This window comes from Vanellus vanellus, assembly GCF_965231255.1.
Source record: "Vanellus vanellus genome assembly, chromosome: 1".
In the NCBI taxonomy this organism is placed as follows: Eukaryota; Metazoa; Chordata; class Aves; order Charadriiformes; family Charadriidae; genus Vanellus; species Vanellus vanellus.
Window position 1 is genome coordinate 25,039,695 of NC_138905.1, and position 14,095 is coordinate 25,053,789.

The following is a 14,095-nucleotide window of genomic DNA, read 5'->3' on the forward strand; positions in this document are numbered from 1 at the left end:
CTCCACCTCCTCCCCTGCTCCCCGCCCGGGCCGGCCGGGCAGGTATCGAGCGGGAGGGCGCGGGCTGCCGAGGCGCGGCCCGGCCCGGCCCGACGGGGCGGGAGCAGAAGGCGGTGCCCCCCGCCTCTCCTCCTCCCCCCCCCCCCCCCCCCCCCAGCCTCACGGCGCATGGTCGCGGCGGCAGCGCGCTCGCCGGCCTCCCCTCTGGCTGCCGCGCGCTGTGGTCTCGCCCGCCCCCGCTGCCATGTTGGATCGTGCGGCCGCCGGAGCCGGGCCGGAGTTGGAAGTTTAGCGCCTCTCGGAGGGGCCGGGCGCCATCGGCCGCCGGTGCGGAGCGGCACCGGCGCGGCTGTCCCCTTCCCCGCCTCCCCTCCCCGGCTCGCCGGCAGCTGGCCGAGGCCCCGCCGCCCCTCTCCATCCTCCCTTCTTCCCCGGCCCCCAGAGGGAGGCTCCGCGATGCGGCTGCTGTGAGGCCGCGGCGGCAGCGGAGGAGGAGGAGGCGGAGGGGGCCGCGGGCGCCAACAGTCGCAGGGCGGCGAGGGCAGCGCCGGGCCGGCCCCGGCCATGAGCGGCAACCCGCAGCAGCAGCCCCCGCAGCCGCGGCGGGTCACCAATGTGGGCTCCCTGCTGCTCACCCCGCAGGAGAACGAGAGCCTCTTCAGCTTCCTCGGGAAGAAATGCGTGGTGAGTCCCGGCCCGCGGCGGCGGGGAAGGCAGGAGGGGGCGGCCCGCGGCGCTGCGGGGCCGGGGGACCCCGAGCCCCATCGTCCCCACCCGGGGCGCGGAGGGCCGGGGGCCGGGGTAGGCAGGGGGCGTGTGAGGACAGGCCGTCCGGGGCGCCGGGAAGTTGAGCGTTACGGAAGTTTCAGCCGACCCGGGCCCCGCTCCGCTGCCCCGTCCCGAGACCCGGGGGAGGCCTCCGCAGGCCTCGCTTCCCTGCCCGCCTGGCCCGCAGCACCCCGGGCGGTGGCAGCGGAGCGGGTGGGTGCTGGGGGCAATGAATGGCGGCGGCGGCCAGAGGGGAGCGGGTGGCGGGCCCGGCCCGGCGGGGCTGCCTTGCCCCGAGCGGCGGGCCCGGCCTCGCCCCCTCCGCCGGCGCCGTGTGCACCGGGGCGGCTCCGGCCCTCTGTGTCCCCCTCCCGACCATCGGCACCGAGCTGCCGGAGGGCGGCCGGTGGGGCTCAGCCCTGCCCTGCAGCCGACCCGTGCTCTGTAAGGGGGAACTGGCCGGCCATGGAGCGGCCGAGGGGCTGGGTGGCCCCGGCGAGGTTGGGACGAGCCCCAGGTGCACCTGCGGCACCACAAAGCGATGTTGAGGGAGTTGTAAGGTCTTGTCGGTGCTAGGCCCTCCTCGGGTTGAGGCTGTACTTCTCCCGGCCTGAACAGCAGGCTCGTGTCCTCGGATGCGACTCAAATATTGCATCTCTTCCTGTTCATATATATATATATAAAGGCAACATAATGGTTAAAAGGAAAAGCCTTGTAGTAAATGTGTTACCAAGTATATTGGCAAGCTCTTCGTTTTCAGAGTACCTTCTTGCATGTTAATATGGAACTGTATTAAAACTGTGCTTATCTGTATTAAAGAGCTACTTGAAGGCTTCAGAAGTTAAACACTTTCTTTAGAAAAGGAGCAGCCTTTAGAAAAAAAATCATATTTTTTAAAAAATGGGGGTTAAAAAAGCTTCTTTTTTTTTTTTTTAAAAAAAAACAACATTTGGAAGCCATTGAAAATTATGTCACCTGATGCCTTATGTGCAGTGCCTAGCATACTGATGTCAGGCGCTGTGCATCTTGCTGTAATGCTATGAAGCGTATTTCATGAACTTAAAGTTGTGATTTAAAGCAGGATATCCGTGCAGTCGTAATGGTTCCACATCGCTCTTTGGACTTTGAAATGGCATTGTTGATCAGAGTGACTGTTGCAAGGAAAGCATAAGATGTAGTAACTGAACAGGAAGTAGATGATATTTACATTGGGGTGGGTTAAATAAGATGCTGTCACTGTAACTAAGTTAAACAGGTCAGAAGGTGTGACTGTAAAGCATGTTTTTTGGAAAGTAATAGACTTGTAAAAAACACCTTAATTGAACTACTTTTAGGTACGCATTTCATATGTTTAGTTTCTTTGCAAAAAAAAAAATTAAAATTTTCCTAAATTTAAAAATAATACATGAATTTGTATGTGTAAGTTGATCTCCAGTTTGTTTTTCTACGACTTGGATTTTCTTGTCAAGTAAGCACACTTTCCGGTTTTGTTACGCTCAGCTGTAACACTCACCTACTCAAGTTCTCAACTTTTCTGCATAAGTAGCCTGTTGGAAGCAGATTTTGGAGGTAAGTATCTTCACAGTATCTTGGTGTCACGCGATTTGTGACAGGTTGATAGCTTCATAGACATGACTTGCTTTGTATTTTTCTTGAAACTACACATTCTTGTGGTTTTCAGTGATTCTCAGATGACTTTCCAGTTGAGGTTCTTCTAATTGCGGCCCATTCTCTTCCTCTTTTCCCCCAGCCCCATATGGTCTCTAGGTTAAGCATAGATTTATCTTACTGTAATTGAAGATCTCTGCTCAGTCTTGAGCACTTGAATGCTTGAGTGTTGAAACTCTAGAGATACTTAACCAGGGGTTTTTTAGCTTACTGTGGCATGAGCCGAAAATGATGACAATTCAGAAACTATAATTCATGGGCAAATTGAACGCTTCTGTCCCTTGGAGGGCATTGTCTATCAGAGAAGTGGAATGGGCACTTCGACATGGCTTTGGCTAACTTCAGTCCACAATGTCTGTCTTGTCAGAGCCCAATAATACTCTTGACACTATTGACCTTCTAGCCTGGCTCGGTGTTGGCGTGCTATGCTGATAAATGCCTTTTTGCTGTAATATACATGATATTTGATCTCTTAATATCCGTGTTTAAATTATTTATTAGTGAAACTTCAGACTGTAAATGCTACTTTCTTGTTAATCTTGCAAGTCTCATAGGATGCTACCAGCTTGCTCTCCCATCAGCTGAATTTTCTGTGCTACCTGGCTGCTATAGGTGGTGTTTCTGTCAGTGTGGTGCATGGATAAGGGTGTGATGTGCATCTGCCTTATCGACACAATTTTAGGTTATGTTTGACTTGACCTTGTGTTTACGTTACTAGTGAAATGAATGCCAGAGGAACAGTTGAGAAACTAAACTATGATCCTAGATACTCTTTTTGTAGTAATAATTTATAGTGCTCCTATGGAGGGCATAGTGTTGGTATCAGTCCTGAGGGGCTTGGTGAAGAAAGCATGTGGTGCTCTGGACCTGATTTATTTCAACATTCTTTCCTTTGACACTGTTTTTCACTGATAACAAGGCAGCTACTTTGAAATAACATTGGGGATTCAGCTACTCGATTTTTGTTCTATGGAAAAGGAAAGGAATTTATCAAGTAGCTTAATTTTGATTGAGTACTCGCAACCTATGAACTCCAATACTGACATAATTTCAATGGCATCTTGAGTAAAGATGACTGGTAAACACAAAAATGGCCTGGGAGCGGGGGAAGTGGTGGAGAGCCATCGCTCTGTGTGTGTTGCTGAGTTTGATACCGTTTTCTGGACTACTACTGATAACTTTGGGAATCTCATTGACTAGTAGGCCAATGTACACACAGAAGATTACTGATTTTTTTTTTTTTTTTTTTTTTACTTCCACACACGCCCCCCCACTTGCTGAGCTGTAAAATGCTTATCTGAATCTATAAGCAATTAAAATACCTTCGCCTGTGACAGATGAGGTTTTCAAAACCAAGCCACTGGCTAATAGTCAAAGCTGCAGCTATCATTAATTTGGTTGAAATATGAATCCAAATGTAGGACTACTTGCAGTAGGTATCCAGCATAAGGTAGCCCTTGAGGATTTTCATTGTTGCTTAGGCATGTAACTGACACTTGTTATTGAGGTCAGGTATAAAATTTACTATCTGTAGAAATTTTTCAGTAACTATTTTTTATTATAATGTAGAAATAAAAGTCTATGTAAACTTATGGTAAGGTGAGCTATGACATTACTTTTGTGCATATTAATGAAATATTTTCATGGTTATGCCAAACTTGGAAGGTTTTTGCTTAAGTCTGTGTAGTTACAAATAAGTCACTTGAATTTTGTCCTAAGAACGAGTTTTGTAAGGAAAAGCAGATGCTAGGTGCCCCATTAATAATCTTTATTAAAGAAGGTGCTTTTATAATTTGCATGATTAATATTGGTCAGTAATATCACTGATGAAAAACTAATTTATTCTGTAGAAATATTTCTATATGCGTGAGAGGCCTTAAGAAAGAAAACATGAGAAGCATATACTTGATAACATTAGAAGTAGGTGATGGAGTATGGATATTTCATAATGCTGAAAAGTGGGTCTCAACACTTGGATAAGGTGTAATGAGTAAGGCTAGGAATAGGTTGTTATTTGTAAGATCTTGCTATTGTTGAGATGGTAAACAGGAACTGGTAAAGAATGCAAAAAGATAAGTGACTCAGCAGTAAACTAAGAAAACTGTTTTGGCTGCTTTTAAAGTGCATGTGACCAGAATAAGATTGTATGTCAGAGCCAAAGGACGAATTACAGTAATAGTTGAGATAAAATAAAACTGTGAATGGCAGTTATAGCTCTTAATTGATAAGAATTAAAGGTTTTATCAAGAAAGGGCTTGCAAGATTATTTGTGCGCATGAAAACAGTATGAACTAAGATTTGAAGATGGACTACAGGTCTGAGTAATGGGCCACTTCGTGTGGCTGAGAAGTGGTGGGCTCTTCAGTTTGAGTTTATGTTGCAGGCTGTACAACCGAAAAAGGTTAAGGCTGTAGTTTGAAAAGGAGTTATCTCTTGAACAGATAGGAAGAACTGAGTCATCAGTTCAGCGGTGGTTATCTCATCTTGGCATGTGTTTTTAAATAACATACAGAAGGAGAAGACAAAGTGTAAAGGATAGGGTCTTATGGAACAGAGCAATATTGAGAGTTATGCCTGGATTCCTTCTGAGGTCTGTCCTGCTTTATCAAAAGATATGTAACATCTTCAGATGACTCCACTGGATACTCATGAGGCACTTCCCTAAACAACGCGTCAGCAATAATCTTCCCTAGAGGGAATTACATTGGGTTTTGACAGTTCCTCTGAACCAAACCTGTGGTTACAAAACTGATTTTTGCAGGAATGGGTCAAATCAGACTCTTCAGAGCAAGTGTTTTAGCCATAGTGTTCTAACTGCCTCCATGTATCTACAGTAGGGTTACTTATCATAAAGTGTTTTTCATGTTTGTTTTCCTCACAGCTTGCTATTAAGCTAAGGTAGTGCACTATGCCGCAAAAGGATTATTTTCCCATGGATGAGAAATGTTTGAAACCACATGTGAATACTCTGCAAGGCATTGCATCTCATAGCTGTATGTATTTGAGACAAAAGCATCTATTCACTGTGTGGGATTTGGTTCAGGAGTAAGAGACAGAAATTTAGGTGATAAAATCCCATCATTGTCAGTAGACATAACTGGCTGTTACCTAAATCTCCTATTCAACTTACCTTAAGATAGAAACTTACAATTATCAGCTGAATTTGTGGCTTTGCTTCAGTGACTGTAGTGTTTACATCTCTCCTGACCATGCTTGTAGCTCATGTGCTAGACACGTAAATTTGTGCTTTGACATGCTAGTTGAGTCCTATTAACAAATTTCACTCACTGTGTATCTCTATTAGGAAGTGTTATGTGTTGCTAAACAGAAGGTGATCTAGTAATATAGGCCTGGAACAAGTACCTTATTCTATTCAGGCTTCAGTGCTCTTTTGTTCTCTTCTGAGCTGCTTTACAGATCTCTGTTTTGGAGGTAGTCAAGTGCCAAAAGTCTCCTAGCCTCTCTGTGGTTTATCAGCTGGTCAAGCATGCTACTCATGCTCCTGATAACATGCTGTGGAATCCTATAGGACACAGACGCAACAGGATGAAAACAATTTGTAGTCACAGGCTGTTGTGTTGTAACTTACAGCTTTTTGCAGCTAAGAATCAGGAATTTAGAACGCAAAGTTGTAGGATTCAGATGAACAGTCATGTTTTGACTACAAGATTTCCTCCAAGATGTCCAGAAACCACTTGTTTAGGAGAACACCTAAGGACGAGGTAGTTTCTTGTTAAAAGATAAAGATTGAGTTTACTGTTTCATGTAATTATGTAACTGGAAAGGCTCTACTTTTTTCTTTAATGGAGAATTGTTGTAATTTCTCTACATTATCTGATCATAAATATCTATTTGTATGTTGTCACTAGAATGTCTCCTCTATGAATGTCTCTTCTGGGGTTCTCAAGGGTTTAGTATAAGCCAAATTTGTAGCAAGTAGAGTGTATCAAGTCCATCTTATACCATGCCATTTCAGAGTAAAAAGGTGGTAAGGGAGAATGTTCTAACTTTCAGGTTGTGAATCTCTTCTGTTGGTGGAATTCTGATACTTCTGCATGAAAAAACTTCCCTGTCTTTTCTGTAGAGCTTCTGATGACCTTTATTGCACTACTGTTAGCATCTCTAGTAGTGCAGGAATTAAGAACTTGTTTACTGCTGTCATTGGCAGGTAGTGGCTGCAGGTGCCAGCAATGGCAGCAATTGCCACTGGAGCTCAGTGCTGGAACAGAGTGAAGTGTTGAAGTGTTTTGCATATGATGAGTGAGCATCATCTAGGAACTTTGCAGTAGTTTGTTAACCAACATAACAAAAGTTTTGATTCTTTCATTGACCTTTTATAGGCAGAGCTGTCTGCAGTGAAGATGACGGTTGCTGAGCTTTTAAGCATTCAGTTTGTTGAGGAAAGTTTGCTGTTTACTTAAAGCAGTGTGATAAGATTTATGGTGTCCTCTCTTCCAGTGAGCATGTTTCATAGGCTTGTCTCTTGAGGAATCTTTGTAGTACAGAAATAAAATTTAGTATAGTGCAGAAGACTTATGGTTTCATGACCTAATACCTAGATAATAAAACATAGGAAGTAACAAAAATGTGTCATGGGCACTAGACAGAGTTGCTTATTAGTATGTTAGGGTACAATTTCCTTAAGAAAGATTGGCATTTTGTGTTACTTGGGCACAGAGGGATTTTTTTTTTTGTATTGACCAGTTTGTTTTCCTTGTAACAGTAAATCATGCAAAATGGATTTAGTGGAACTAGAAGTGTATCTTCATGGGTGCTTTTAAACAGCCCCTCTACCAGGGCACGACTCAGATGCTGTACAAGATAGTTTTGTTTCTCAACATATTTGCTTGGGTACACTGACTTCTGTGGCTTCCAGACATGTTATTTATGCCTGGATAAACACTAAAATAGGCACAGTAGGTATGCAGCTACCTTCAGGGACATTTCCAGTTAAAGTCTAAGATCCTGAAGTGTGCAGTGATTTTCACATGACAGGAACAGTGTCCTGTAAGGGTGAAATGCAAAAAGAATAGATGTAATGCAAACAATCATTGGGGCACTTTCTCAGAAAGCTGCATACTTGCTTAATTCTTCAAATTCGGTAATGTATTTTCAGCTATCCGTGTGTTAAAGGTAGACAATTGCCCTGACACCTCTTCATGTTTATGCAGTGAATGACACTTTAGGCATCTCAAATTAGAATGCCTGTGTTAAGAATATGTGATTCTGGAAGAAGTTCATTAAATTAATTACTCAGTTCCTGTATACTTAATGTGCTGTGGAGAACATTGCTGGCAAGGAAAATGCTGCTGCAGATCTCCATGACATACTGGCAGATTTGCAGATTGCAGCTCACCTTGGGCACTTGCTTTCATACATGCATTCCCACCTTGTTGAAGCTCTTTTCCCTGTACTGTTTATTTGGCTAGCTTTAAAATCCTCAGTCTAAGGCAGCTTTTTTTTTTTTTTAAGTTTTCTGAGAAACAGTGGTAATGCATTTTCCAGTTCTCCAATGTGTCTATCTTAAAGCTAAAAGACCACACTAAGGCTTGCTAATCAAGGTCATAAGTGTTTCCATTTCTATAAGGTGGTTTCACACACCATTTTCCCCCTCAGAACTTTATGTGTAATTCAGAAGTCCCTTGCATTCATCTCATTTCCATTCAAAGTGAATGTGTTATTTTGCCTTTATCGCCCCTTGTTAATTAGCCACTATGCAGCATCAGAGCAGTATAGTTATACAGGAACCTATCTGTGCTCACCAAGCATATTTTGTATGCAGCGGTACTATGCCTGCAATTTGAGAAACACCAACCTAACGAAAGAAAATGTGACTTTCTCATCTTTGAAAATCTAAGAAAACTGTATTACGTTATTCGAACTCTTAATTACGGAAAGCTAACTCTTGCCTCTAAGAGAAATGTACTTTTTAAAAGTGTTTGCTACTTCAAGTGTTATCGATGATGGTTTTCCCAAAAGTTAGGCAGCACTTGGTGTGATTATTTACAAGAAAGGTTAAGTTAAAATATGGATTCCTAAAAAACATTCTCTGAGTATTAAGTAGCAAGTCCTAGTACTTGTCTTGCTGTCTAGGCTGAAGAACAAGAAGAATATTTGAATATGGGAATTTGACACTAAATTGTGAATGTTTTCTTCCCCCCTCAAGGTGACAGCCAAGAGACTTATTTATCTGTATGTGATTTGTGAATAAGAAAATAAATGAATATTAATTTGTTGTATTAATAGCTCTCTATGTTAGGGATAAAGAAAAGTAAGATGTTTTACAACCTTCTTAGTACATTTTATAATAGAAGCACTAATTTATTGACTTAAAAAGAATCTTAGTTTCTATGTGGAAAGTAAAGCTTTAAGATTTTTATACAGCAGGTTACTGTAAAGTTGGTAATGATATTTTAGGAATCAATTTAACCACTATTTCTTTTGTAAGCCCAGTCCTGCTGATCTGCTTTAAAGTCCTGCACAGTGACCTCTGTCCTCTGAATCTTGTGTCTTAGCTTTCATCGGGGTCTCCTTGCACTCCTATCATGTGCGCTTTTTTTTTTTTTTTAACAAGTTTTCTGTCCTTCTGTCCCAGCAAAAGGGGTTTCTCCCCTTATTTTCTCTTTCCCTCTTGTACCTCAAGTACTTCCAGGATCTTCCTTTCTCCCTCCAGCCCCTGCATCCATAATCTGCACAAAGATCTCCAGGTAGAAGTGTGTCTCTTCCTCACTGTTCTTCCCTCCACTCCCTTACCCCCCTACTTCTCAGTTCCACAAGTGCTTTGTTCTTGCTGATGAACTTTGTGTCTCATCAGACATGTCGTCCTACCTATACCCAGTGCTGGGATAGATGTGGTTTGTATTCTTCTAACTCAACAGAGCATTGCACAAGGAGAGATGAGGAGAGGAGACAGTCTTCATGTCAGCCAGCTGTTTGCTGCTGCATACATAGAGTGCACTTCAGCCTGAGATGTGGCTATTAGGCATTTCTCTCCTATTTCACCTTCACTGGCCTGAAGTCATTGTTCATTTTGCTATAGAAAAGAGATATTCCTCAGGCTTCTTGCACTGCTCCACCCTCCACCGCTGCTTCTCCAGGGAGGACCAGACTCTCCAGTTCGTAAGCTGCTATATTAAGAAACTATATACTAGAAGATACAGCTTCAGCAACTCTACGGGCTCAGATTTGAAACCACAGAATTACTTAGGCCTGCTTTGAGTGAACTGTAAGTTATTTCCTGCTCTTCCAACCATGTGACAGCTCTCTCTCAGCACAGCTAAGATGTGGTCATTCTTTGTAAGCAGACATTTTTTTCCTTTACTCCCCCTCAGTCAGCCAAAGCAAATAGAAACATCACTTGGCTTATGACACTAAATATACACAAAGGCATCCAAATAGGCTCCTCTCTGTAAAACTGTGCTTGATTTTTGTGGTCAACTGAAAAGAGGAAGAAAACTATGAACATCCTGTAGTGGTATGTGTTCTGTGCAATACCGTGGGCAAAAGCTTCCCCTTGCGTTTGCAAAGAAGGAAGCAGTAGGTTCTAATACACAAGATGCAGGGCAGTTTCTTCTTTATTTCTCTTCATTCTGTAACTAAGAGCGTCTCAGGTATGAAATTCATTTTATAAACGGGCACACAGGATTATTAGCGTTTATATTTTCAGTAACCTGGCAATTAACAGTTTCAAAAAAATATAGGTTTGGGGCTTAATTTTGTGCAACTTTGTATCAGCCAGTATTTTCTAGCCATACAATAGGTATAATTTAGACCTTTCTTAAACAATGTTGGCCTCTTTAGGTGTTATACTGCACTGTTAGCACTGTTCTCAGTTTGTGTAGCTGGAACTTTAAATTTACAACAGGGTTTAAAAGTGTCATTGCAACAGAAAATGCTGGTTGCACTTGATCTCTATAACTCAGTAGCAATTCAGCAAGCCACTTAACTATTTAAAAAATAATTAATTCTGGTTTTGTCTTTGAGAGATTTGTCCATGTCATATTCAGGTGCCAATATTTATATACCTGAGACACTGTTACTACCTCTGTATCTGCACAAAGCATGCCCTTTCTTGCTTTACTTCAAGCGTGTACAAGATGCAATACACCTAGTTGCATTACAGTTTTGTTTGATAGGATCTATGGAGATGGATTTGTAGAGCTTAGTTATTCCATGTCATGGTTTTTGCTTCATCTTTTTATGTCATTTAGGAGGTCTCTCAGTGCTCCAGTTCTTCATTGAGACTTTTCCTTAACAGTCTCTTTGAACATCTCTGGCCTTTGCTGCCTGTAAACAACAAATCCTGTCTGTTCCTCTGCCCTCTGTTCGTGTTGTTTAGATGAGGGCTCCTTATTGAACAAGTGTTCCTGCTGCTGCTCCAAGCTTCACACTGTGTAACCACAGGGTCCATCCCTCACACTGGCCATACCTGTCTGGACCATACCTTTCTGTCCCTGATAACTAGAACTGACAGGCTCAAAATGTGAGATACCCACCTAGGATACATTGAAGCTTAGTGGCAGAAGGATGCATCCTGCATCTCTGGTCTGTCAGCCAGCTGTGCTAACATTGATGCTAGCGAATGTAATAGGGCAGCAGCATGAACTCAGGCACTGTTTTGCGACTGCCTGTGGTGTTTAATTTGTTGGCACGCTTCCTGGCACAGGTTTGGGTAATGCTAGCTAGTACTTGCCCAAATTAACGAGCATGGTTTTGGGAAAAGAATGGTGTAAACACAGTTCCTAATAGACGGTGTGGGTAGAGCCATCCTTATCCAATTTAGGTTGTGTTGGGAGGAGAGAGAGTTCCTCTGTGCAGATGTGCATTCTGCTGTACCACTTGCCATCAGATCCAGAAAGTTCCCCTGGTCCTAGTTATTAATATGCGCACAACCAGTGAAAGCTACCAGGAGACAAAAGCAACTGTAGTGCTGGGGATGGGGAGACAGAAGTGAGCTCTCTCTTCCAGTGTTGTCAGCAGCATGTACATCATGGAATAAGGGTCAGCTCTGCTGCCATTCTCGTAACTATCCTCTTTGACATCAAGCTAGAGTTAAACCTGTTTTGTTCTGCCAGAAAAAAAATTCAATCTTTTCTCTCTGCTCTTAGAAATGTCTTTTGGAAACCTGAGAAAATGCAGGTGACTAGAAGTTTCCATCAGATGAAAGTGTGCCTGTGCATGTAACAACCTACTGTAGTGGACAAATTATCAAGTGCATCTGACATACTGTGAACATAAGCTTATAAGGTTCCTGATCCTCTTCTCTGATTTCAGGAGAAAAAAAAAAAAAAAAATTGCCTTCTGGTAAGGAGATCTGGCTAACTTGTAGCCTTGCTTCTACAGACTGCATTAGGTACAGCAGGGGTGACCTCAAGGGCTGCAGCATTTCACTTACTGTTCCTCTTCGTTACAGAGCACTGGCCTACCAAGAAAATGAATTCCTGCCTAGAGCTTTCTTTTCTGATTACTAGTTTGTAAGTAATTTAAGAAAAGTTCTGTGTGTCTTCAGAGACTCTGGGGATGTGCTGAGGTTTCTTGAAATCTTCCCTACAGCTGCATTTTGGAGTGTTTTAGTGGTTTTCTGTCAGTTCAGATGCAACAATTTGTTTTCCACTTGAGCTTCAGAGACAGTTCTAGGATGTGAAGTAGTGTAATTAACGACAGTTTGATCATCACATACCTTGTCTGTTCTGGTGTCTGCCCTTAGTCACTGATTCTGTGTGGGACATAAAGGTGTGAGCTCAGGAACCTTTTCAGTTCTGTCTTCTACATCCATTAGATCTGTTAGATAGTGTTTAGATGTCTCAGTTCTGTAGACGCTTACCTGAAGTTTTAATTTTATCTTATTTCCCCCTCCCCGCCCTATTAACCTGTGATCTCCCTTTCTTCCTCAAGCCATATTTCTTTCCAGTGTCTGCTTTTATAAGTCATCACTGGCAGGAACTGGACCCCTGGTGATGCTGGGTACTGTACGAGCACTTCTACAGCAGGTATGCTTTGTTTCAGAACAGAAGGGAGATAACAATCCATCACAGATTTAGAACCTGTGTGCTTTGCTTTTAGTCTTAATTTCAGGACAGTGACTTGCATGTCAATTCTGTTTGCAATAATTGCAATGAAATGACTCAGTACCGATATCAGTATCACTGGAAATAACTTCTCCAAGGTCACCACATACAGACAATATCACTATGATGCAAGTCTGAATTAGCAAAGGGCGTTACATAGTTGGCTTATTCCAAATAAATAAACCAGCCATAAATAAGAATGCCTGCCGTGTATCATCAAGGATGTTTTTTCACTTCAGATGCTTTGGGCACTTTGTTGAAGTGCAACATGGTGCCCTGGTTTGTCGGAGTAACCTGGTCCTGAAGTGAGGTTGCTGACATGTCACTGCTTTGACTCTGGGGTTCTTCAGAGGACTGTAGTGTTTGTTGTGGAACTGAAGCTTTTATGTGGGGATTTGGTAGATTTAGAGACCTTAGTTCCACATCAGCTAATATAAAACTTTGTAAAAGTTCTGTATCGTATTGCATGGCACATAGTGGATGGCAGAGGCCGCCTTCTGAAGGAGGCACTTTTGAATAACAAATGTTTCACAGGATGCTTCTATCGGTGAAGATGGCTAGCCTTTCAATTTATTCTGTACATCTGCTTCATCTTCTCTAAATAGTCTATGTGCCCAAGAGTGGATTCTGGACTACCAAGAAATGATTTTTTTTTTTTTTTTTTTTTTTCTTCTCCCCGGGCTTGTTCAAAGTCTAGCTGTGTTACTGGCACACTCCCATCTCCATCTTCCTGTAGTTAGACCATCAGTGTTTGTACCACAGTGTTGAAGTTTCTGGCAAACAATTTAATTCCCTGATCTTTTGAGGACCCAGTTGTACAGACTTTAATCTGATATTCATAAAATTCACCATGCTGAACCTCTAGCATTGCTGTTGTATAGGTCCCACTCCTGGGATTATTTCTTCCAGAAGACTGGAAGAGATATCCTATTTCTGTACTCATATAAAGTCTTAAATAGGGTGTCATTTTTCTTGAACTCTGTCTTAATTGGGTAATCAGCTTGTTTTCTCTAAACTGTATACTCTTGGGACTGGTATTATCTTTCACATAGTCAACATCAAGAACTTTCTGTTTCTATGCGAAGATTGAGGTCATTCAGGTGCTCAGAGCACCTGAAGGGAGGGAATATCCATACAAGAACTGGAAAACCAGTGTCTACTTTGACAAGGGGATACCTTCTTTCAGTCATTGAGGTTTAGGTTGCATCCGTGCCTTTATGGAGAAATATCTCGTTTCCAAAGGTGTTACACATTTGAAAAAACTAATCACTATGTCATTAATAACTTTTTTCTGTTTAATGGTTACAACCAGTATTAATGAACATTTTTTATTCTGTTAGTATGGTGTAACAACATACCTGCTGTCTTTATACTGTCATAAAAGCACTGTAACTTGTCATTGCATAAGTGGAGGTTTTCAGAAAAGTGACAAACTCTTGACCTGACAGTAAGGCTGTTGCCGGTTCTCCGTAGCAGCAAGAACCAGTGATATTGAGCACGTTAGCCCTCACTGTTCACTCCAGAACAGACTTGGAGATTCGCAGAGAAGTAATTCAGAATCTGAAGCATGTAATGCGTCAAATCTGATGTTT

General features: G+C 42.7%; 1 protein-coding gene across 2 annotated transcripts in view; it reads left to right on the forward strand.

The window, feature by feature from the left end:
• Positions 1-269: 269 nt before the first annotated feature.
• WASL (WASP like actin nucleation promoting factor) overlaps positions 270-14,095 on the forward strand; it is a 52,423-nt gene continuing 38,597 nt past the window's right edge. For both annotated transcript variants that reach the window (XM_082485738.1, XM_082485739.1), the window contains exon 1: positions 270-684. In XM_082485738.1, the coding sequence (XP_082341864.1) occupies positions 565-684 (120 nt within the window). In that variant the 5' untranslated portion in view covers positions 270-564. The remainder of the gene's footprint in view (positions 685-14,095) is intronic.